This window comes from Paroedura picta, chromosome 5, assembly GCF_049243985.1.
Source record: "Paroedura picta isolate Pp20150507F chromosome 5, Ppicta_v3.0, whole genome shotgun sequence".
Taxonomy (NCBI): domain Eukaryota; kingdom Metazoa; phylum Chordata; class Lepidosauria; order Squamata; family Gekkonidae; genus Paroedura; species Paroedura picta.
Window position 1 is genome coordinate 15,905,686 of NC_135373.1, and position 23,806 is coordinate 15,929,491.

The window sequence follows — 23,806 nt, forward strand, 5'->3', positions numbered from 1 at the left end:
ACTCACACACATACACATACTTAGTCCCCAAGTGTATGTTTTAAAAATGGCCCCTGCACTTGCGTGGTTGGTTCTGCCCCACGTCCCACACCAGCCATTTTGTGGTTGTACCTGCCACCCCTTATCAGAATCCCAAAGGTGCCTGCAAGCTCAAAAAAGGTGTGAGGGGAAAGGTTAGGGATTTATAGTGGCACGGGGAAAACTGGGGCCGCCATTTTGCAGTAAAGCTTGCTGGAAAGAAAGAAAGAAAGAAAGAAAGAAAGAAAGAAAGAAAGAAAGAAAGAAAGAAAGAAAGAAAGAAAGAAAGAAAGAAAGAAAGAAAGAAAGAAAGAAAGAAAGAAAGAAAGAAAGAAAGAAAGAAAGAAAGAAAGAAAGAAAGAAAGAAAGAAAGAACAACAGGCACCCTATGAGGTAGGTGAGGCAGATGAGGAAGGAGAACCAAAAGCGTCACTCCCAGTTCCACAGAGAGGCCAGGGATTATGGAAATTGTAGCCCATGGACATCTGGAGAGCCATGGTTTGGCTGCCCCGCCACAGAGGAAGGGTATTTCACTGCACAGATCTGCCAGCTGCATGGATCTGTTTTCCCTTTTGCCTGGCTCAACCAGACACACAGGGGCATGCTCTCCCAGCAAAATCCCGTCCCCTTACCCAGTATTGTCAGCCGGGTGATGCCATCCTCGTTGCCCAGCGGGTATGTGGCAAACTCGCAGGTGTAGGTGCCCTCGTCGCTCATGCGCAGGGGCCCGATGACCAGGGTGGCGTCCTGCAGGGACTGAGCCCAGAAGCGGATGCGCCCGCTGCCTTTCTCCATCGGGTAGCTGGGCCCATGGTCTGGGTGGTACACGGCCACGTTCTGCTTCCTGCCGCTCGTCTCCTTCACCCAGGTGACCTGGCTGACCTTGATCTCCCGGCTGGTGTTGATGAAGTTGCAGGGTAGGGTGACTTCTTGCCCCACGTAGCCTGTGACCTCATGCTGAACCTTCACCCGCTGGGCAAGCACGGCTGGGAGAAAGAAAGGGGGGGGGGAGAAAGATAGGGGTTGAGTCTGGGGTTGATGGGCAGGGGGAGACAAAGGCAGGCCACTGGTTTCTCTCTGCCCTGTCCTGGATGGGCTAGGCTAGCATGATATTGTCAGATCTCGGAAACGAAGCAGGGCCGGCCTGGTCAGTATTTGGATGGGAAACCATAGAGCAGGGGTAGTCAAATTGCGGCCCTCCAGATGTCCATGGACTAAAATTCCCAGAAGCCCCTGCCAGCGAATGCTGGCAGGGGCTTCTGGGAATTGTAGTCCATGGACATCTGGAGGGCCGCAGTTTGACTACCCCTGCCATAGAGGGAGGTGGCTACGGAGAGGCAAACCACCTCTGCTTCTCCAACAGGGGTAGCCAAATGGTGGCTCTCCAGGCATCCATGGACTACAATTCCCACAAATTGTAAGAAAACATAGGCTTGATTGCCTGGGGTGATGGCATGGTCAATGGGAGGCCAAAGTGCGACTCTACAGATATCCGTGGACTACCACTCCGGTGGAGGTCGCAGTTCAGCCTGGACTACTGGCAGGCCACCTGTTTTGTGATGCCTATTAGGACACCTCACATCCATGCCTGTTAGCTAAATACCACCAAGTCTTTAGCTAGATAGGAGTACGGTCCCTCTTAGAGATGAAAAAGATTTGGAGGGGGGGGGGTGACGGTAGCTTTGACTCCTGAAATCTTATCTCTACGGGGTTCCTGGACTCCTGCCAAGGGGTTCTAGCGCAGATCGACTTGGCTAGCCGCCAAAATTAACATCCGTGTCCCCACTTGGGTCTTAGGAGTCTCGGCATCTGCTGAACGGCTTTGATCCGCTAAGGAGCTGCGCCGTTAGGCTCGTTAACATTCAAACTGTATTTTCTAATCAGCTTTATTGATCGGCCCAACGCTTCTACCAGGCTCATAATCCACCTTGAGTCCCCAGGGAGAAAAGCCAGCTAGGAATGAAAACAAAAGGATAACTCATTGGTAATCGGGAGGGCGGGGGCGACGCTTCTTGTTTTCTATCTCCATTTTGATTTTCGATCTCTATTATGACAACCATGGCAGCACAGACACCGCTACGCACAACCCTAACACACACCTCTCCAGACCTGCCTGGCTTGGACACAATTCAATCGAGGCAAACCAATTTTCAGGATAAAGTCTGTGTCCAGCAACACCTTTAAGACCGACAAAGTCTTATTCAACGTATGAGTTTTCGTGTGTGGGCAGACTTCTTCAGATGCGGAAGCACACAAAAATATACCCCTTGAATAAAACTTTGCGGGTGTCCAGGGTGCTGCCGTGCTCAAACTCAGTTCTGCTGCTTCAGATCCACACAGCCGCCCACCTGAATCGATTCTCAGGATGTGAAGCTGTGAAAGGAATTCCCTGACCCAATGGGCATTTCCATGCTCCTACAGCTGGGGTAGTCAAACTGCGGCCCTCCAGATGTCCATGGACTACAATTCCCAGAAGCCCCTGCCAGCGAATGCTGGCAGGGGCTTCTGGGAATTGTAGTTCATGGACATCTGGAGGGTCGCAGTTTGACTACCCCTGTCCTACAGTAAAAGCAAGATGTTTGTACTCTTCCCCTAATCGGCGGTTGCCATCAATGAGTTGGGAAATACTTGAAGATTTGGGTGGGTCGGAGTCTGAAGATGACAGGGCTCAGGGAGGAGAGGAACAATTGCCAGACAACCCAAATTCCCATTTTCTCTGTGGTCTGGAGGTCGGCTGTAATACCAGATCTTCAGTCCTCACCTGGATCTTGGCAACCCTACCTCCTCGCACACAGTCATCCCCTAAAACAGGGGGTCGCCAAACTGTGGTTCTCCAGATGTGCATTGACTACAATTCCCATGAGCCCCTGCCAACATGCTGGTGGCAAGGGCTCATGGGAACTGTACTCCATAGACATCTGGAGAGCCACAGTATTACCATAAGTCAGCTGTGACATCACGCCCCTCCCCAAAAATGCATTGAATCTTGGACATACATTCAGAGAAAGATATTTTGATGGTGTCTCAGATTCTGCTTTTACAGGCTGCAGTGTTTCCACAGTGGAGAGGTTCCAGATCCCTGCTAGGTGGAAGATCTCTCTCTCTCTCTCTGCCTGAAGCTCTGCACTTCTGCAGACGGCCTCAGCTACCAATGGGCAGTTTTATTACCTTGCCAGTATGAGAAAACGCACACCTTGCTGATAGGTGACCTCCCAGAATTACAGCTCATCTCCCAGATCAGTGGTCCCCAACCTTTTTATCACCGGGGACCAGTCAACACTTGACAATTTTACTGAGGCTCGGTGGGGGAGGTGGGGGGTAGTCTTTTGCCGAGGGATGTCGCCGCCGCCTGAGCCCCTGCCCCACTTGCTTTCCCACCAGCGCCCCTGACTTTCTGCCGCCCGCTGGGGGTGCTGCCAGCAGCAGCTGCACAGTGCCCTGCCGAGGGGGACCCCCAGCCATGGCAGCCGCCTGGAGAGCACCAAAGGTGAGCTGGCGGCAGAGTGGCAGGGCGGCCCCCCAGGCAGCAGCCAGGGAGGAGGACAAGCAGGAGCCATGGCCCAGTACCGACTAATCCACGGACCGGTACCAGTCCCCGGACGGAGTTGGGGACTGCTGTCCCAGATGACAGAGAGCAGTTCCCCCTGGATGAAAATGGCTGCTTCAGACAGTCAGCTTTACAACATCATATCCTGCCGAGAGGCCCTCCCATGTCCAAATCTCCAAACACTTCCCAACCTGGAGTCAGCACCATCGTAAGTGTAGTGCAACAGGATGACAGACCCGTAAAAATCAAGCTTGGCCAAAGATAATCCAGGATCAGTGGCTAAACAGCTCTCCACCCTCACCCAAAACCAGCTAACAATCTAAGAGTGATGAGAACAGCTGCACCAAGTTTGAACTCTGTATCTGGTAGGCTGTTCCTGGGCATGGAGCTTCAAATCCCCAGCCAAGTCTGGATCAGGGTGGTTCCATTAGAAATACCTGTGGTGCTTGCACCGACTGCAGCCCTCCCAAAATGTCAGCACAGCTGTGAGCCTCTTCAGAAGGGAATGGCCCTGATAAGTGGCACTCAGGTATCAACAGGGGCACACCTGCCAGGCAGCCCACAGGCCTTGGGTGCAGCTGAGCCAACTGCATCAAAAACAAAACAGTGACTCATCTGACCGCAGCTTCTTAATGGTGGGATAAAGACGTCTGAGCCCAGCAGGACCTGTGGCACCCATGCAGCATCATGCTCTAAGCCAGGGGTAGTCAAACTGCGGCCCTCCAGATGTCCATGGACTACAATTCCCAGGAGCCCTTGCCAGCATTCGCTGGCGAATGCTGGCAAGGGCTCCTGGGAATTGTAGTCCATGGACATCTGGAGGGCCGCAGTTTGACTACCCCTGCTCTAAGCCATCTCGTGTGAATAGTCTTATTTGCCCACTCAGTTCTATGGGCCTCCTTAGTAGGTGGGCACACCAAAGGCCTGGATCCCTTTCTGCAATGTAAGAAATGGAAGAGAACACCCCTTCCTCTTGCCGAGATAATTTAGCACACAATTTTTATAAAGCTAGTTGAAGAAAATCCTGCTTCCTCCCACCCAAGGTAAAATTATACCCCAAAAGTGGGATATTTTCTTTGATTTTTCAGTCTAGCATTCTTCCAGTGGAGATTGGGCCAGTGTAAGCTAGTCCCCCCAAAGAAGTGCTGGCAGGGGCTCACGGATCACAGCTTGGCCACCCCCTGCCCTATGGAGTAGCCATAAGTTTGTTGTGACTTGATGGCAAAAAACAGGCATATTATCCTCACAACAACCCAGTTTGGTAGGCTGAACTGCCAGAGACCAACTACAGCTGGAGGGGAGGGGATGACAGGGATTTGAACCCCAACCTCTATTCCATAGGGGATCCCTAGAGAATCTTGCCCCACTTCATAATCAACACTGACACAGCTACAGGACTGCAGCTCTTAAAAAACGGCACACTTAAACACACAGAGGTACAAGTGGGAAGCCTTGTTGGTCTGTCTGAAGCTGCACAACAAAATCAGAGTCCAGTGGCATCTTTAAGGCCAACAAAGATTTATTGTTGGTCTTAAAAGTGCCACTGGACTCTAGTTTTGTTGTGCTGCACACAGAGGTGCGCGTCACGCAATCTGTTTGTCCCTTTGAGCTGTGCTGACGTATTATGTCCTGGCGCAGAGAGGCACCTGGACAACACAGATGGCTGCGTAAACTGGAAGGCGTCACCGAGGATTTTCCTGGGGCACTATGGAGTGGAACAAACGAGGCTTGTCATTTTTTAGAAGGCGGGTCCTGTACCCACGCCACACGGCCACCAACCAGGGACTGCTTTGGGGGGACAGCCGTGGTTTGTGTGTGCGACCCGGGAAGGAGTGCAGAGAGCAGGGATCCCCGACCTTTTTGAGCCTGTGGGCCCTCTCTGGGATTGAGATGCGGAGTGGTGGGTGGAACCACAAAAACAGCTGCTGCAAAAGAGCTGCCGGGGGAGGTGAAGCCAGATGCAAAATAGCCGCTGCTCCCTCCCATCAGTCGCACACTGAAGGCCCTTCTGCCCAGCCCATCAACGTGCCATTCAGGACAAAGAGCAGATAATAAATTCCTTGTAATGCGTAATAATCGTCAATTCAAATTAGGCATGTAAAATCTGGCAGAGTTCAAAGTTGGCTGCCATATACTTTTTATTTAGCTATATGATATTTGAGGAAGCATGTTTTGAGTCAGTCTTATATTGGAGTTTGAAGAATTGCTGCTCAGTCATAATCAGAATGGTTGCAAAGAGAGATGCTTTAAGCTGATCCCTCAATGAGCAGCCTGTCTGCCCCCTTCCCACTCTATTACTCAATCAACCTGGAATGGCATGAATGACAAAAACAGGGTCAGAGTAGATCAGAATAAAATAGCTTATCAAATAAGAATAAAACCTGGAATTGGATCATGATAAAAAAAAAAGAAAACATAAACGAGATTTATCCAACTGGGTGGGGGCCGAGGAAGCCAGCTCCAGCTTCTGAAATCCATGAGTCTCCGTCTTCTGAAAGAAGAGAGCCTGGACTCTTGTCAGGATGGACCGATCTTCTGCTCAGCCACAGCATCAGGCTAGGTTCACGGGCAGCTGGATGGAGTGGGCAGAGCAGCAGCATTTGCACTGTTCTTTCAGGCGGGTTGGTCTGACAGGAGCAGCATGGGGCCGTTTGTGTACCTTCTGCTCAGCCAGGCCGATGGAAGAGAGTTGAGGCATGTGAACATAAAGCAGCATCTGAGGTATGGGCTAGTCCAGGGGTAGTCAAACTGCGGCCCTCCAGATGTCCATGGACTACAATTCCCATGAGCCCCTGCCAGCATTCGCTGGCAGGGGCTCATGGGAATTGTAGTCCATGGACATCTGGAGGGCCGCAGTTTGACTACCCCTGGGCTAGTCAGTGAGGAGAAGTAGGGAGGCAAAGGCCTACAAGGAGGTTGAATGCCATAAAGCAGCAATGAGCAGGGTCTCCGAGCATCAGTGATTATAGATTCAAGATCTGTGTTGGTCTGAAGTAGCTTAACAAAATCAGAGTCCCGCAGCACCTTTAAGACCAACAAAGATTTATTCAAAGTGCAAGCTCTCGAAAGCTCACGTCTTGAATAAATCGTTGTTGGTCTTAAAGGTGCCCCTGGACTCTGACTTTCTTTTGCTGGGCACCAGGGTTAGTGAGAGAGACAGGGACCCTGACCACTCCGCTTTGGTCTCACTGACCTGTTTCCCGGGTCTCTTCTCTTTTCTCCTCCATCTCTCAAGCCCAAAATAGGACGGAAGGGAAATGCCTCTGGCATCTCTCTCCATGTAGCCATTTAGACCAGAACAGGAACCTTCTCTTTAACTATGTAGAATTATGCTCTCTAATAAATAGTTCTTCTATTAGAAGGGAAATAACGTTAAAAGACATGAGAAAATCACAAGAAAGATTCTCCGCTCTAAGCCAGTCTTTCGCAACCAGGGTTTCTTGACAGCCCTGAAGGGGTTTTCTGAATGAGTGGGAATTACGTGATTTGTTATATATTTTAAAAATTGGTCAAACATTTTTCGGCTGATATGACCATATACAGTCATATTGCCCCCCCCCCATGGCCAATGATGGGCCTGGAGGGGGTGGGAAGGGGAGGGTCCCCAGGGGGGCATGTCTACAGCTCTGCTTCCCAACCCTGTTCTGCACAACTGAGCCACTTTTGGGGCGTCTCGAAGGCTGAAGAATGTTTCAGGGGTTTCTCCATGGTAAAACAGACGCGAAAGGCTGCTCCAAGCCTTAAGAAGGCCTCTCCGACTGTCAGGATTACGATCGGTAGGAGCGTTTCTGAGAGTCTCCAGCTCTCGACAGCAGCCGCACAGCAGACGACGATCTCTTCCGACGGGAGGGCCATGAATAAGTAACAGGGAGAGGACGTGCGGAGGGCAGAGCGCGAGCACACGGTGCCCCCGGAGGGCAAGGCACACTGCAGTGAGGCACGCAGAGTTGCAGGCAGGGAGACTCCGCAGCACCAGGGTCCGGGCTCCTGAGGTTACAGCGGCACATCAGGCCCAGCTCCATTTCACGCAACCCCCCTGCGCCCGTTTTGTTCGTGGCGCACGCCGCCTAAATGGTGAAAATGGATGCTTCCCCCAGGATCTCCACTGGGGCCAGGAAAAGCCTGAGGAGGAAGAAAGATCTCTAATGCACACACTGTCAGGACTGCGATGGATGCCGCACTCGTCTCATCCAGGGGTCCCCAACATGGAGACCGCTGTGCCGGCACCGGCCAGCTGTTTTTAGGACACAGATGGTTTCTGATTGGCTGTGCAGATTTCTAAAATATCTATGCTTCAGCAGGAGATGCTGTGGATTGAACAAACAGAGGCTCTGCCCCAGAGCTCCAGCCCCACTTCATGGCTTTCCAGGGTCTTTTCCCCATCCCCTCCAGCCTGGAGATGCTGGGGATTGAACTGGAGACCTTCTGCATGCCAAGCAGAGGCTCTGCCACTGAGCTCTGGCCCCACTTCATGGCTCTCCAGGGTCTTTTTCCCATCCCCTCCTGCCTGGTCCTTTTAAACTGGAGATGCTGGGATTGAACCTGGGTCCTCCTGCATGCCAAGCAGATCCTCTGCCCATCACCCTGAGGACTAGAAACCTCAAAGAGATTCTCAAGATCTTTATAACTGTACAGCCAATCAAATCTCCTATGGCCAATCAAAAGCCTTGCAGGGCAAAAGCCCTCACCCGGCCCCAGTCACTTCCTAGAAACACTTGGCAGGCAGCAGAGAAGGTATGGGGTGAGTGGCCCAGAGCACCACGATGGGGACCCTGGTCTGGAATGGCCGAGGCAGAAGTGTCAACGCAGTTCTTTGGCCCAGCCTATCCAGCCCACCCTGCAAATAAAGTTCACAGCGCAGCGAGGCTCGCCTTCCCGCAGAGCAGCAGAACTCCTCCTGCTTCGGCATTCAGAGGCTGACTCCGCGAGGGGCAGCCCCGCGGGGGGACCCTGTTAACATCTTGTACGACAACTTTCCACACAACTCAGAGACGTGGCGGCATTAGCCCAGACAAGCGCACACACCTCTGGCGGGGTGGGGTGGGGAGCAGGGAACGACTGAGCAGGCTTCTGTTTACCCCACGGGTAAAGAGGCAGGACCGAGAGATCGCTAATAAACGTTTCACACTTCATAGCCTGGCGGAGACGTGTACAAGGAGGACGCGCCACTCGTGTTGGGACCTCCTTGTCCCCCACCGCTTTGTTTCCAGAGCCGGAGAACAACAGAAGCCAAGGAGCCCCAGACGACGCACCAGCTGAAGCACCAACAGAAGCCGAGGGATGGGGACGTCGTTTTCTCTTCTAGGAGGAAGGCTGTGGAAGCAGCGCATCTCTGCCAAGGCTATGCATTAATCAGCGCAACAGAGAGTTGAGGATGATGGCTTAGGCGGCCCAGAGTTTTGTTGCAGGGCAGAGAATCCGGAGCGGGAAAGGAGCACTGGAAAACATCAGGGGCAGCACGGATTGGTGGGCAAAGGAGGGGAAGGAAACCGGCGCTGGCCCATGGATCTCCCGATCCACCACGAAGGGAGGAAAGCACACTAAGCAAATGGAACGGCACAGATTAGGATCCCAACTTTTCTGAGCTGATGGCTCTTGAGAAGGGGAGGAAAGCACCACTTCAAAATGGCTGCCACAGGAGGTGGAGGCAAACGCAAAATGGCTTCGGGAGGAGGCGGAGCCAAATGGAACGCCTCACATCTCCTGGAGGAAGCAAATGCTGAAGGGGAATGGAATCAATACTGAGCGAGGAAAGTCCAGGGGTTGACCAGCTACCTCCATATCTTCTATCTTTGTTGCCAATGGTGTTTCATCAGACTGGAGGGAGGTGAGTAGCGGGGTACCTCAGGGCTCGGTGCTCGGCCCAGTACTTTTTAACATATTTATTAATGATCTAGATGAGGGGGTGGAGGGACTACTCATCAAGTTTGCAGATGACACCAAATTGGGAGGACTGGCAAATACTCCAGAAGATAGACACAGAGTTCAACGAGATCTGAACACAATGGAAAAATGGGCAAATGAGAACAAGATGCAATTTAATAAAGATAAGTGTAAAGTTCTGCATCTGGGTCAGAAAAATGAAAAGCATGCCTACTGGATGGGGGATACGCTTCTAGGTAACACTGTGTGTGAACGAGACCTTGGGGTACTTGTGGATTGTAAACTAAACATGAGCAGGCAGTGTGATGCAGCGGTAAAGAAGGCAAATGCCATTTTGGGCTGTATCAACAGAGGCATCACATCAAAATCACAAGATGTCATAGTCCCATTGTATACGGCACTGGTCAGACCACACTTGGAGTTCTGTGTGCAGTTCTGGAGGCCTCACTTCAAGAAGGACGTAGATAAAATTGAAAGGGTACAGAGGAGAGCGACGAAGATGATCTGGGGCCAAGGGACCAAGCCCTATGAAGATAGGTTGAGGGACTTGGGAATGTTCAGCCTGGAGAAAAGGAGGTTGAGAGGGGACATGATAGCCGTCTTTAAGTATTTGAAAGGTTGTCATTTGGAGGAGGGCAGGATGCTGTTCCCATTGGCTGCAGAGGAAAGGACATGCAGTAATGGGTTTAAACTACAAGTACAACGATATAGGCTAGATATCAGGAAAAAGTTTTTCACAGTCAGAGTAGTTCAGCAGTGGAATAGGCTGCCTAAGGAGGTGGTGAGCTCCCCCTCACTGGCAGTCTTCAAGCAAAGGTTGGATACACACTTTTCTTGGATGCTTTAGGATGCTTAGGGCTGATCCTGCGTTGAGCAGGGGGTTGGACTAGATGGCCTGTATGGCCCCTTCCAACTCTATCATTCTATGATTCTATGAATACTCCTCTTGAAGCACTGTGCTTGGGGGGCCACAGTGGGAGGGCTTCTGGAGTTTTGGCTCCATTGGTGGACCTCCAAATGACCCCTGGGTTTTGGCCACTGTGTGGCACTGGAGGGGCCGTTGGCCGAATCCAACATGACTTCTCTTATGTTCTTAAGAGGTTTCAGAAAGGACTCCTCGCACTGCAGCACCTACCAAGCTGCCTTACACAGGATCAGCACCATCTACTCAGATTGGCAGCAGCTCTCCGGGGTCTCGGTCTGGAGTCCTTTGCAACCCGATCCTTACTGGAGGCTGATTCTAGGGGCCTTTTGCATGCGGAGCTAATGCCTGGCCACTGAGCCCGGGCCCCTTCCCCAAAGGGAGATTGGGTGGGTGCACTGTGGGACCTAACCTGGGACCATCAAGCATTTTTACAATGTCTCTGAGCCACACAGTTATGGTCTGTTGCCAGCTCCCCGACCCCGCAAAAAAAAGGCATTACACACAGCATTGAGTAATACAGTCCCATGATGCATCAGTTGTTGAGTGATGCGCACCAGAGCTGTGGGGCAAAGACAGGAGGTGGGATGTGAGGAACACGCTATTAGAGGATCTGCCAGAAGAGTGGCAGCTACCCCCCTCACCCCGGCAGGGTGAACTAAGGAAGAACAGGAAAGCCGGACAGAATTTGTCTGTCACTGCCTGGGAGGGGAGCCCTGGACCCGGAAGCCCCCCCAAGAGCCAGAGCCCAGCTCTGAATCTCCTTTCCCTCTGCAGACACAGGCAGACAAAAGAAGAGGGAGACACCGGAAACCAGCAAGTCAGTCAACGCCTGAGACTGTGGTAGTACACCTGCGCTAGAGATGAGAGGTTACTGTTCTCACAGAGGGGTTCTCACAGCCCCCCTGGAAAAACCAGCTGCCCCCTTTGCAGTCGGCCGCATACACGCGCACGTAGCCAACACCCTGTTGTGGCTCTTCTTCTCCCCCCTACGTCCCCCACCCTGGCCTTGTGAGTCCACAGCTGGTTTCCTGTTTGTTTTGGAAGACGGTGTTCCAAAAAGCACAGAGAAAAAGGGAACAACGTGAAAAAGTCAAGGGGGGGGGAGGACAGGAGAGAGGACAGAAAGAAACCGAACACACCCAAGGACGGATCCTTCGAGGCAGGGCAGTCGGGAAGCCACGGACTCCCCCGGTTTGTGGCTGGGGAGGCTGGAAAGACAATGGAGCCAGTGATGCCCACCCAGGTCTGCTCAGAGGTCACTTTGTATCCCATCGGGATGCTCCTCCAGGGCCGGGGAAAGCTGTGCCAGGAGGCGGAGGAGGAACCTGGGGCAAAACAAGGCGGGCCACCATGGCCTCCTGGCTCAGGACACATTGTTCTCACGGGAGGGCCCCGGGTGCTTTGGCCCAGCTCGGCAAAAAGAGGACCTCGAGTCCTCAAACATGGCTGCAGCACTGGGGAGGGGGATGGGGGACGGGACGACACTTGTGAATCGGCAATGAGGCTCTTGTTCCAAACTCTGCTGCAGGAGGAGAGGGTCGATGGGGTTCTTGCTACGTGGAGGTGAGCGGTGGCAAACCACCTCTAAGAGTCCCTCGCCTTGAACGGCCTGTGATGGGGGATTTCCAATAAGTCAGCCACCACTCGATGGCACTTCCCGCCCCGCAGAGCTGTTGTACACATAATGTGTGGCTCATACCGGTGCCAGGTCATATGGCTGTTATTGGATTTCAAAGAGACCTTAAAACTTCCATCAGGGGTGGCCAAACCGTGGCTCTGCAGATGTCCATGGACTACAGGGCTGGCATGTGCCGGCCAGGGGCTCATGGGAACTGTAGTCACGGTTTGGCCACCCCTGCCTTAGAGACCTACAGAATTGTGTGTGGGGCGGTGTTCAATGATCTTAGCCACTGTGCCACACCAGATCGGTTCTCTATGCGGCTCCATCACATCAGCGCTCTTCCTGTGCAAAGCGCAACGTCCAGCCGATACAGCCGCACAGGCTCGCCAGTGCTGGGAGACCACTCATGAGTATGCCGACTAGGTGACCGGCACCCCTACCTCACCCCCCCCCTCCAACAGGTGCAGGGTTCAGGGAGGGAGCTGGGTGCATCCGCCCCACACCTCGCAGGAGGTTAAGGACCGGGCGGAAGCAACGTCCCCCTAAAGACCCGGGGGCAGGAGCAGAGACAGCTAGCGCCTGTGCCAAGCTTATCTAGAGCTGCCCCTGCATGGAAACAAAAGACCTTACAGTTTTGGATGGAGCAATGTCCGAAAGACAGATACAGTTTAGCCAGCGGTTAGCCTAATGGGGCGGGAGGGAGGAGATGTTTCTAAGAGGACATCACCCAAATTCCTTGAAACTGGTTTCTGGACCGCATGCAGGAAGAGGCCAAATATCTCTTGCACAGCTGCCCGTCCAGAGGCAACGGTGACTGTTTGTTCTAAGAGTCATCTCTCCCCTCCCTCCTTGGTCCCAAGGGTCTCTGGATTAACAAGACAGTTGGACTCATGACAGTCGGACGTGGCTTCCTTCTCCCCCCAATTTGCCTTAGGAGAGTTTGAACTGCCTCACCTTTGAAGCAAGAGGAAGGGCAGGAGCATGAGGATAGGCATACACACAGCCCGGCAGCCAAACTCAAGGGCCAGCCAGGGTTTGGCCAGAGAGAGCAGAATTCAAATCAATGTTCTGCTGCGGAGTTTATGGAGCAACCTTGGGCCGCACACACTGGCCTAACTCACAGGGCTGTTGTGAAGATAAAACACAGCAGGCAGGAATCCTATGGGCGCTAGCCTGAAACAGTTGGAGGAAAATATGAGAGGCCAAAGTAGAAATATTGTGCTGTCTTTACCCTTTCAGTCACAGAAAGTTTTATAAATCTCACTAATAGATGGAAAGGCAGTATGATAGCCATGGCCTACAATTCCCATGAGCCCTTGCCAGCAGGGGCTCATGGGAATTGTAGGCCATGCATATCTGGAGAGCCAGTTTGCCCACCCCTGCCTTATGATGTACTGTAAAGTCCAGGAGGATTCCCTCCTCAATTTCCCCCCCCCCCTATAGGCTCTAGGGTTGGGCGCTTCAGTGCCCGAAGCAGCCAGTCGGTCCCGATGCAGCCGAAGCGCCCGACCCTGATAGGCTCTGCCCCCAAATCCAGGCCTTGACAGAACTATCACGTTTCCCCAGGACCTGTAAAGCAGTGCTGCTCCACCAGGCATACAGCCAGGGCAAAGGAATAAAATCAGTGGGCCGCCACCCCTCTCGAATACACCCCCCTCCACAGCATAACAACAAAGATGTCCTAAAGACAAAGGCGCAAGAACAAAGCCTAACAGGTGAGACAATTGGGGCATGCAAAGCTTATAGTTTTATGGTTTCATCAAGAGTTTGTGTTTATGGAGAAACGTCATACACCAGCTGGGTCCTATTAGGAAGGACTGGTTTATAAACCTTCTTCTAATAAATTATTATTATTATTATTAATTATTATTATTATTATTGCCCAACCCAAAGCTGTGAACCTTATCTAGGACAGGTATTTGAGACTGCCTTGATGAAGGCTCCAAAGAGGCAGGATTCCAGGAAAACCGAAACGAGCTTTTTAGCTTAGTCACTCTGTGACTTGATCCCTGACTGCCTCATCCATCCACACCCCGCTGTCCAGCCAAGCCAGTTAAGCAGAAGGGAAGGAAGCGCTGAAAGAAAGAAAGAAATAAAAGGTGGGGGGGGGGAGGAAAGCCATGCCAGGAGGTCACATGAATTATGCAACTGCCCGAAAACAGGTCTCCGGTTCCCAGGATCGCCACAGAACGCTCGGATCGCCAAAGCAAGCTTGGCCTCGGAGCGCATTTCGATTTCCAGCTTCTCCCCCACAGATGTCTTGCTCAATGCAGAGTTCTTCTTTCCACAGCAAGACTTGTGCGTCACCGTTCTGCCCTCACAAGTTGGCTAATCACGTCACAAACCCATACGAAAAACCTAAAAATGGTGGTTTTAAACGCTGGTGGGGGAGGAGGGGCTGCTGAGGAAACTCCACATGAAACATAAAAGTCTCTGCCCGCTGGTGGAAAGAGAAGGGCAAATCTCTCTGGGGAGAAAGCTCAAGAGGGTGCCACGGCAGAGAAGGCCCTGTCCCAGGTTGTCACCTGACTAATCTCAGAAGACAGGGGCATCTGAAGCAGGCCCTCCCAAGACCACCATTAACGGTTGGGCAGCTTCATGAGGGATTAGGTCAGGGGTAGTCAAACTGCAGCCCTCCAGATGTCCATGGACTACAATTCCCAGGAGCCCCCTGCCAGCGAATGCTGGCAGGGGGCTCCTGGGAATTGTAGTCCATGGACATCTGGAGGGCCGCAGTTTGACTACCCCTGGATTAGGTGGTCCTTCAGGTGTCTTGGTTGAAGCTAAGGTTGGGTGCTTCAGCCGCCAAAGTGGCCATTCCAGCCTGAAATAGTCAGTCCTGCGGCGCTGGCTGCTTCGGCGGCTGAAGCACCCAACTCTAGCTTCAACCAAGACACCTGAAGGACCCTAGTTGCAAACCGGGTATTTTAATAATATAATTCACTGGCTGAAGTGGAAATAGCCTCTTGCAGGCTTTTACGAGTTCAGTCTTCTTGGAATGCTCAGCATTCCCATTTGCACTTCTCCACAAACCACATGTCTTGCGAGAAGAACTGCCCTCTCGGAGCCCCTTAAAGGTCCTGGGCGAGGGGCCGTCAGTGCCGGAAGGAGGTGACACCCTGGTGGCTTTCCCCATAACACGCAAGAGAACACGGTAGGTAGAAGAGAGCACCGCCCTTCAGGCGGCAAGGGGTGGATTTCACTTAAAAGGTAAAGGTATCCCCTGTGCAAGCACCGAGTCATGTCTGACCCTTGGGGTGACGCCCTCCAGCGTTTTCATGGCAGACTCAATACGGGGTGGTTTGCCAGTGCCTTCCCCAGTCATTACCGCTTACCCCCCAGCAAGCTGGGTCCTCATTTTACCGACCTCGGAAGGACGGAAGGCTGAGTCAACCTTGAGCCGGCTGCTGGGATTGAACTCCCAGCCTCATGGGCAAAGCTTTCAGACGGCTGCCTTACCACTCTGCGCCACAAGAGGCTCATGGATTTCACTTGGGAAGGGCTTTATTAAGCACTCCTTGAAAACAGTAGCCTAGCAGGGAGACTTTCACATTAACATTCTAAACAGGGCATTTCTCGCAGCATGATTTTATTTTTTTTTAATGTTCTAAGTTGAGCGCTTAATGGTGTCGCTATACTGGTTGACCACTATAGTTTGAAAACAGCCCTCCTCTTGGTAAGCTACTTTTCCAACAGCAAGGTGTTTTTTTTTAAGACAAAGGAATACTCGGAGCTGAACCACACCGCCTGCAGTCTGAAGGGTCACTATCCATTCTCTCCCTACCTCCTTAGCTCAGCAGGCCTTAGCATCTCTCCCAGTACTAGCTTTGAAAAGCCCCAGTCCTGAGGCCTGCACTTAATTTTTCTCCTCAGATGATCTGTGCTGAATCTGCACTTACTTTGTTTATTCCGTTGTGGATCCTGCTGAATTCAGATAAATTTGAACTCGGGTCTTCCTCTACCCCCCCCCCCCCCATTGAAACAGAAAAGTGTTCTGCACATGATTAGGGAAGCTCAGAAAGGGGGAGGGAGCCAAGCACAGCAGGAGCCTCTTTCTTTTCTTGAAGGGGGGGGGGGAAGATGATTGGAGACAGCAGAGGTGGGGGATTAAATCCGAGAGGAAAATCTCTGCCGAGAGAAGTTAGGGCTTCCCCTTTAAGGGAAGCCTTGCAACCTGTGAAAGAGGAAGCCTTTGAACTGACGCCCTGGCCTATCGGCCAGGCAGCAAGTTAGTTCAGGGAAAGCAGACAGCTGCATGTTTACTCATGTTGATTTTTCAAATATCAAGGGTTATATCCACTCCAAGATATCGCAGGGGAAAGGTAGGGTCACTCCGGATCAATCATGCTTGTTGCAGATGAAAAATTTAATTTTGCAGGGATTGAATTAACCTGGGATTAGAATAAAAGCTCTGTGCAGATTCAGCCATGCTCAGGAAACAGGCATTAAACCAGAACACCTAAAGGCTCCATAGCTGCGTTACCTTGGGTCAGACTGACAGCCAGCTGGGCATGCAGATGCTGATTTGGCATAATTTATTCTGCTTACTTTCCCTAATCACAGGGAAAGGTCAAAGAGGACGCCAAAGACTCCCGCCAGTCACTGGACGGCCACCTCTTGTGTCCCCCCCCACCCACATCTGCCTTCCAAGGGCTTAGCGAGTATCACTTGGGCTCTTCCGAGTCGACCTTCACAGTTTTAGAAGCCAGAAGGCTATTCCCTCCCTCACCCCACACATTGTTGGGACACTCCGACTCCATATCCAAGCCTGCTGATGTCTGTGAAGGCAGCCAGGACTTCAAACAAGAGCCAAGATTTTCTAAATTCCCCCTCCGCTTCCTACCCAGAAGCTCTGTCGTCAACTGCACAGACACCCTTCTCCAAGAGACAGCTCGATTTGTCAGGAGGAGAACATGGCACTCTTCACTCAAGGTGCATTAGATCAGAGCTCCTTGATGGGGACACTGGAGACTAGCCAAGATTTCTAATCCTTTTTTTGGGGGGGGAGAGGGTGGCATTTCCAGCAATGCCAAAAGAGCGGCAATTAACCCCTCCCCAAAGTGGCATTTCTGTAGGATAGCAAATTACCTTTTCGGAATACCATCCTATAGCCACACTGGATTGGTTTCGCCGTAAGCTCTGCTGTAACGTCACAGAGACACAGTCTAAAGTAGGCTTGTGCACTTCGGCTGCTTCGGCACATTCACACCCAAAGCGGCCAGCGCTGGCCACCGAAGCAGCCAAACCGCACTGAAGCGCCTAAGCCTAGCCCAAACACCATTGCAAAGTCCCATTAGGGGCTCCTTCATAAGCACTTCTGTGCCGTCACAGAGGCACGGACACAGAACCACCATACTGCCACCCCTGCACTGTTGGGACACTGCCCATTATTCAAAGGCAACTAAGAAGAAAACCAGCATTTGCCTGGGGGGTGCGAGAGAAGCAGGGAGTTAGGGGTGGAGGTGAATATTAATACCCTACACAAAAATCCTCCTCCTGACCTCTTCTCCTCGACCAGCACGCCGATTTCCACGCAGCTCTCTGGCAGCCAAGTTGGAAGTCATGTGCCAAATCCAGACCGCAGTTTGCCCCAACTGCCTGTGTCCTTACTCTAAGGAGAGTTTTAAAAATAGCTCATAATTATGTTGCTCCGCGTCCCAGTATAAAGCTGGAGAAGAAAGCTCCAGGCAGGTTTCGCCAGACAATTCCGTTCTGAAGGAGAGATTTTGCTAAAGGAACCGACAAGGCACAGTTTGGGGGTTTTATGTTTTTAGAATATCGAATAAAACAAATGCAGAGGGTCGTCCCCCCCATGTGCTAGCAGTTTCTACATCTGGAATTGGGGGGAGGGGCTCAAGCCCATCCCACCCTAGGACAATTATCCCAGGGAGCCGGGCACTAGAGGGCCGGCCCCTAATGGGAAGCGACAGTCCCGTCCGTAGCCCTGTGCCGCAGTCAGGACAATTCATAGAGCGTGAATGAAGCGTCCCTTAATTTAATAAGAAACCAGATCGAGCATGAGGCGGGGGTATTAAAAATTCAGCTTCTATGTGCGCTGTGCGTGCGCGCTCATGACGTTGGGGGTGGGGAAAAGGGCGGCTGGCCTGGAACTCCGCTTCCTGAGGACTGCGGCCTGCGCAAGTTGCAAGCCCTCAAAGCGGCGCAGGGAGGCATGCGCGAAGCCATTAGTTCCCAAAGCCCCGGAAGGAAGACAAGCCGCTGAAGTTGTTTTCTTTACCCCTCACGGAAGATGGCTACCATTCAGCACCCTCCGGACTATCCGGCCCTTCTTCTTCCGCAAAGCAAGAGCAACTGGTTGAACCAGAAACATCTCTGCCGTCAAAGGACTGCAAACGGTAACGCGGTAATCATGGTGTGGCTTTTCTGAGCACTGATATATATATATATATATTTTAGATAAATGTCTTCCCACACACATACATATTCAATCAGGACTAGGGTTGGGCGCTTCGGTGGCCCAAGTAGCCGTTCCAGCCGGAAGCAACCAGCGCTGCGCCGTGCGGTGCTGGCTGCTTCCGGCTGGAACGGCTACTTGGGCCACCAAAGCACCCAACCCTAATCAGGACTCAGGCCTCCTCCAACCTGCCTGCTTTTTAAGAATTCAGCCTCCTACCAGGACTTGAAATGGCTCAGAGAATCAGCAAGTGCAACTCAGGAATCCCTCTTGGGGGATGGAACAAGCCACTGGTCTTCTTGAAGAGTGGACACCTGAACTTTCTGCACCCCAGCCTTTCTCCACTTTACCACTGAGAAACATTCTCCAGGCTGGCAGGGGCTCATTGGAATTGTAGTCCATGGACATCTGGAGGGCTGCAATTTGACTACCCCTGATCTATCTCCTTATGCCCCCTGCAGAGCTCTCCACTCTGCAACTCTGAATAGGCTGCAGGTCCTCAGCCCTCGGGAAGTGTGCCTGGCCTTGACCAGGGCCAGGGCCTTTTCAGTCCTGGCCCCTACCTGGTAGAATGAGCTCCCAGAAGAGCCTAGGGCCCTCTCAGAGCTATCACAGTTCCGCAGGGCCTGCGAAACGGAGCTCTTCCGCCAGGCGTTTGGTTGAGGCTGGGACAAGGAACCACTACTGGGAATCGAACCTGGTCCTCCCAGCTGGAGTGCACTGCTCTAAACCACTACATCAGGTTGGTTCTGCCAACAAAGCATGGGGCCCTGGGTCAGTTGCCAGCGCTGGGGCACACCTACCTCGCAAAGTTGCAGTGAGGGTGAAAGGGGAAGGGAGAGAACTACAGGAGCCGGTTTATCCCCTGGGACAGACTTTCTCAACTTTTTTACGGTAGAGAAACCCCTGAAACATGCTTCAGGCGTTGACAGACCAAAGAAGTGGTAAGATGGTGCAGAATACAGCTGGGAAGCAAACAAGCCCTCCCAGGGACACTCCTCTTCCCGCCCCATCCAGGCCCATCACTGGCCATATCACCTGAAAAATGTTTAACAGACATAAAAATATATTACAAATTAATTAACTCCCACCCATCCGGTAAACCTTTCTGTTTGAGAAAGCCTGTGCTGAGTTGAAAGGCAGGGGACACAGGAAGTTTACGAAAGAGAGAAAGAAAACAAATGGATGTCTAAGCTATGCTGCCCGTAAATCTCTAGGTTTTTAGTAAACTGTAATTAGCATAAGCCTAGTCAGCTCCAACCTGACAGCAAAACTCGCCCCCCAACAAAAGTAAAATCAACCCTCCCTCATCTCTGTCCAGGAACGTGAAGCGGTAAGACGGCTCAGAGCCTGCCACATCCATGAGCATCTCTCTCTCCTCAGAGGAGCCGGGCCTTCCTGAGCTGACCAGAGGAGACATGAGCTGTGGCTGCAAAGTGCACAAAGGCGCTTCCAGCCGGGCGTCTCAGTGAGACGGAGGCTGACGGCCTCTTCTATGCAGTCCCCGCCGGCCCCACGCCTAAAGCCGGAGTGCGCCAGCTGCCACGGAGGACAGCAAGCCGGAGTGGTGGCCGGAAGGACACCCGAGCAGAGGACCAGGGGCTCCCCCAGCCTGACCCCAGAGGGTCAGAAGGAAACCAGGAAAGAGACATCGGAAGAGCCACTTGGGGGCTGCTCTTTCGCTTTCCGGCTATACACTGCAGAGCTTTGGCCTCCTCTGCAGTCCACTCTGGCCAAAGAGAGTACCCTAAACCAGGGACGGCCAAACTGTGGCTCTCCAGAGGTCCATGGACTACAATTCCCATGAGCCCCGGTAGGGTTAGGTAGTCCATGGACCTTTGGAGAGCCAGTTTGGTCACCCCCTGCCCCAAGCCCTCAGTGGCCACCTGGCTAGAAGAAATCATTCAGGGGGAGGGTTGTGGCTCACTTGCAAAGCCTCTACTTAGCACAGAATCTCAGAGCCTCTAGCCCACTCCCTGGCACCTCCGGTTAAAAGAATGGGGACACAAAAAGACCTCTACTTCCCATACTCAACTTCTCCCATGCCCTGGGGCCCCACAGTGAGGTTTCCTTCCTCCCCAAAATAGCCCCGCCACTCTTCCCTCAAGCAGGTATGTGCGTCCTTTTGAAAAGGCCACACAGGCCATGTCTCCTTAGAACACAAACAAAAGCTCCCAGAAAGCTTATCAGCTCCGTTCCCCAGAGACGGCAGCATGCACGCCCTACCCCGGAGACAAACCTGCTTCCCAACTTTACGGGGAAGAAATTAAAGAGGCCGCTGGAATGAAAACCTTAAGACATATTCAAAACGAAGCCATCTGTTCTTGGTCACTGCCACGCACAGTTTGCCTGGCAGCAAAGACGGGGGGGGGGGGCAGACCCAGGTGTGAAACTCCATCGCTGAAAGATTGGGAGTTCAGAGATGTCCACGGCCAGTGTGCTAATCCTAGAAGACACAGAGGGGGTGGAGGAAGATTCGCCGGAGATTAATCCAGTCTGGCATGACAGTCCAAGAAGTGCCGGAGACGGGCATTGGGAAGTGAGGAGGTTGCCTCAACTCGTGCCAGAGGCTGAGTTAGGAGTCCAGAAGGGCAGGAAGAGATCCCAGAAGGGGTGGGGGAAGCAGATATTTCATAGTTTGCCTAGAAATCGAGACTTCTGGTTTGCAGTTTTCCCCCCAGTTCTGGAAGAGGTTAGAATGTGGAGACAGACGGGCAGAGAAGGTCGATCGAAAGTGTTAAGGGGTTTGAACCCTCATCCTACGAGGAAGTGCTGAAGGTTCTTGGGATTTTCTGTTTTAGAAGATGGCAACAACGGGATGCTGGAACAGACTGACCACTGGTCTGGCCCAGGTGGTCTTTTGGGTAAGCCAGAATGCTTTTGGGTAAGCCAGAATCCCACAATCTTCCTTCAAGCCAGAGGCAGGCTAATAATGTTTGGGGGGCACAACGTAAGCCCAGATTGATCGACCCAAAGGCCCCTGCGAAGCAGTTCAGCATGGCCTCTCAAGGATTTCCCAAATAAGGAAAATGTGACGCTTAAGACCCATACGCTCCCCAGGGTTCAATTCTCAGCTCTTCCGCCTGCTCTTTCCTGTTATCCCTCATGCCTGGAAGTCCCCGAGGGTTCAGGTTCCACCTACCTGTCTCCCCCGAGGGCTCCTTCCAACCTCGCCATCCCCACGGAGGCCTTGATGTGACCTCCTATCAATGAGGCCGAAGAATGTCTGTAGCCACCCACAGCACCTAAACAGGTGAAGCAGCCCTCTGCTGAATCAGACCCTTGGTGAGTATTGTCTACTCTGACTGGCAGCTGCTCTCCAGGGTCTCAGGCGGAGGTCTTTGCCATCCCCTCCTGCCTGCTCCTCTTTAACTGAAGATTCCAGGGACTGAACTGGGGACCTTCTGCCTGCCAAGCAGAGGCTCTGCCACAGCCCCTCCTGGCAAAACCCTGGTTCGTTACAGGAAAGAACTTGGGAATTCCTCCAGTTCTTCTCCTGACTGGAATCCAGGTCTCAGATGGAGAGTTAGACGAGGATCCGCTGCAGATGAGGAAGGGCTCAGTTTCCTACAGGGGTGGCCAGGATTCCCACGACTCCTCCCCGTGGCACCTGCATGCAGCCCACAGGGCTCTGATGCTGCTTCGCCCACCCAAGCTCCTACAGTCAGGGCCTGGCACTACCTCCATTCTTCCCGTCTTTCTCATCAGATTCTCTTGTGCCTGCAGATTAAGAAATGTGTTTTTCTTGCCGCAAATCCTCCGCCTCAGGGTGGGCTTTGCTGACCACAGATCTATCCAATCTGCTTACTCTCTAATGCACACATGCACCCAGACACATGCACACAAGCAGCCCTACATTTTCTTCAAGATATATGGGGGGGGGCGGACAAAGGCAGACAGAAGACCCCCGGACACTCTGTGCAGCCTACGCTTGCACGGCCATGAAGTCGGAACGAGGGAGCCAGCTTGGTTCCTTCTCTTTCTGGGAGAAACCCGGCAGGAATGGTGGGGGTGGGGGATGGCATGGCGAGAGAAGAAGAGACAATCAATACGGCTTAAAGGAGAGACCAAGCCTCCCCGGAGGCGATGGATTTTTGCATATCTTAATATACATGCTAATTATCCCAGGGAGTTAAATAGGTCAGCTTCCAACGGCCACACGTGGATGTGTGGCTCTCCCCCTCGCCCCCTCCGCTACCAAGGGAAGGGAGGGAAAGGCCGGGAGGAAAGCCGAGAAGGACGGAGGGAGAGTCTGCAGTGCTGTCTGATGTTCGGGCGCATGCAAACAAAGCGGTTAAATGGAACGGAAGGCCAGGGGGAAAGGTATGAGAGAGAGGGAGGGAGGGAGGGAGGGAGGGTGATGCATGCTCATTCCAGTTGCAAACCGAGCATTCGGGCTAAGGGGGCGGGGGGGGGGCGGTAAACAAACTCAGCAGAATCCCCCCCCCCCAAGGTTAATTATTCTAAATATTCTTTTAAGTGAATGAAGTTCAAATCGCGAACTAAACTTGCACCACCATATCCATTATTACATTTTCTCTCTGCGCCTGCTCTCATTAGGACTTAGCAGCAATTCTTCATACACTGATCTAAAGCCAACTTAAAACACCCTGCCTTTTCTCATACGTCCAAGATTAATTTTTAATAGGGTGGAAGGAAAGACAGGAAAGAGAGGGAGAGCACTGGAGTGGGGGGGGGGACAACTTCACAGTATAGAATCATATAATGAAGCACAGAACCATAGAGTCAGATGATCCTATAGAGGTCATCTAGCCCAGCCTCTGGCTCCATGCAGGATTAGTCTAAAGCGACCTTTCTTGACTTTTTTACTGTTGAGTACCCCGGAAACTCTAGAATCAGGAAGAATATGGTTGGGAAGCACAGTTGTGGACACGCCTACCCAGGGCCCTTCCCCTGCCCACTCCCTCCAGGCCCATCAATGGCCATTTTGGGAGGGGTGGGTAGGTCATATACGGTCATATCACCTGATTAAATAAATAAAGACCGCCAGGAAGGGAGGGTGAGCTCCCTTGGGCAGTCGATCCCATTGCTGCAGTCCTCTTTCTCCTGCTCTCTCCTTGGTGCCCTTCCACAGAAGACGGCGAGATTCAAGTCTAGCAACACCTTCAAGACCAAAAAGAGGTTCCGAGTGTATAGGACCAACGCATGGGCTGGCTCCCGCCGTGCCCTGGCTTGTGCTCATGAAGAAGAGAACCCCGAAGGCACAAAGCAACTCAGCAGGTCTTTAAAAAGCCCACGGCAAGTGTGCTGTGGGGGCCATCTGCACCTAAGGGGAGAGACTGGACTGGACTGGTAAAGAAATAACGAGGACAGGAAGTCACAGGAGCCCTGCTGGATCATCCCAGGCATCTTTCCAGAGCAGTCTCCCAGTCCCGA

General features: G+C 52.5%; 1 protein-coding gene across 2 annotated transcripts in view; it reads right to left on the reverse strand.

Annotated features, from left to right (window-relative positions):
* The window catches only part of NECTIN2 (nectin cell adhesion molecule 2), a 90,650-nt gene that overhangs the window by 42,859 nt on the left and 23,985 nt on the right, over positions 1–23,806 (reverse strand). For both annotated transcript variants that reach the window (XM_077336650.1, XM_077336651.1), the window contains exon 2: positions 651–1,004. In XM_077336650.1, the coding sequence (XP_077192765.1) occupies positions 651–1,004 (354 nt within the window). The remainder of the gene's footprint in view (positions 1–650; positions 1,005–23,806) is intronic.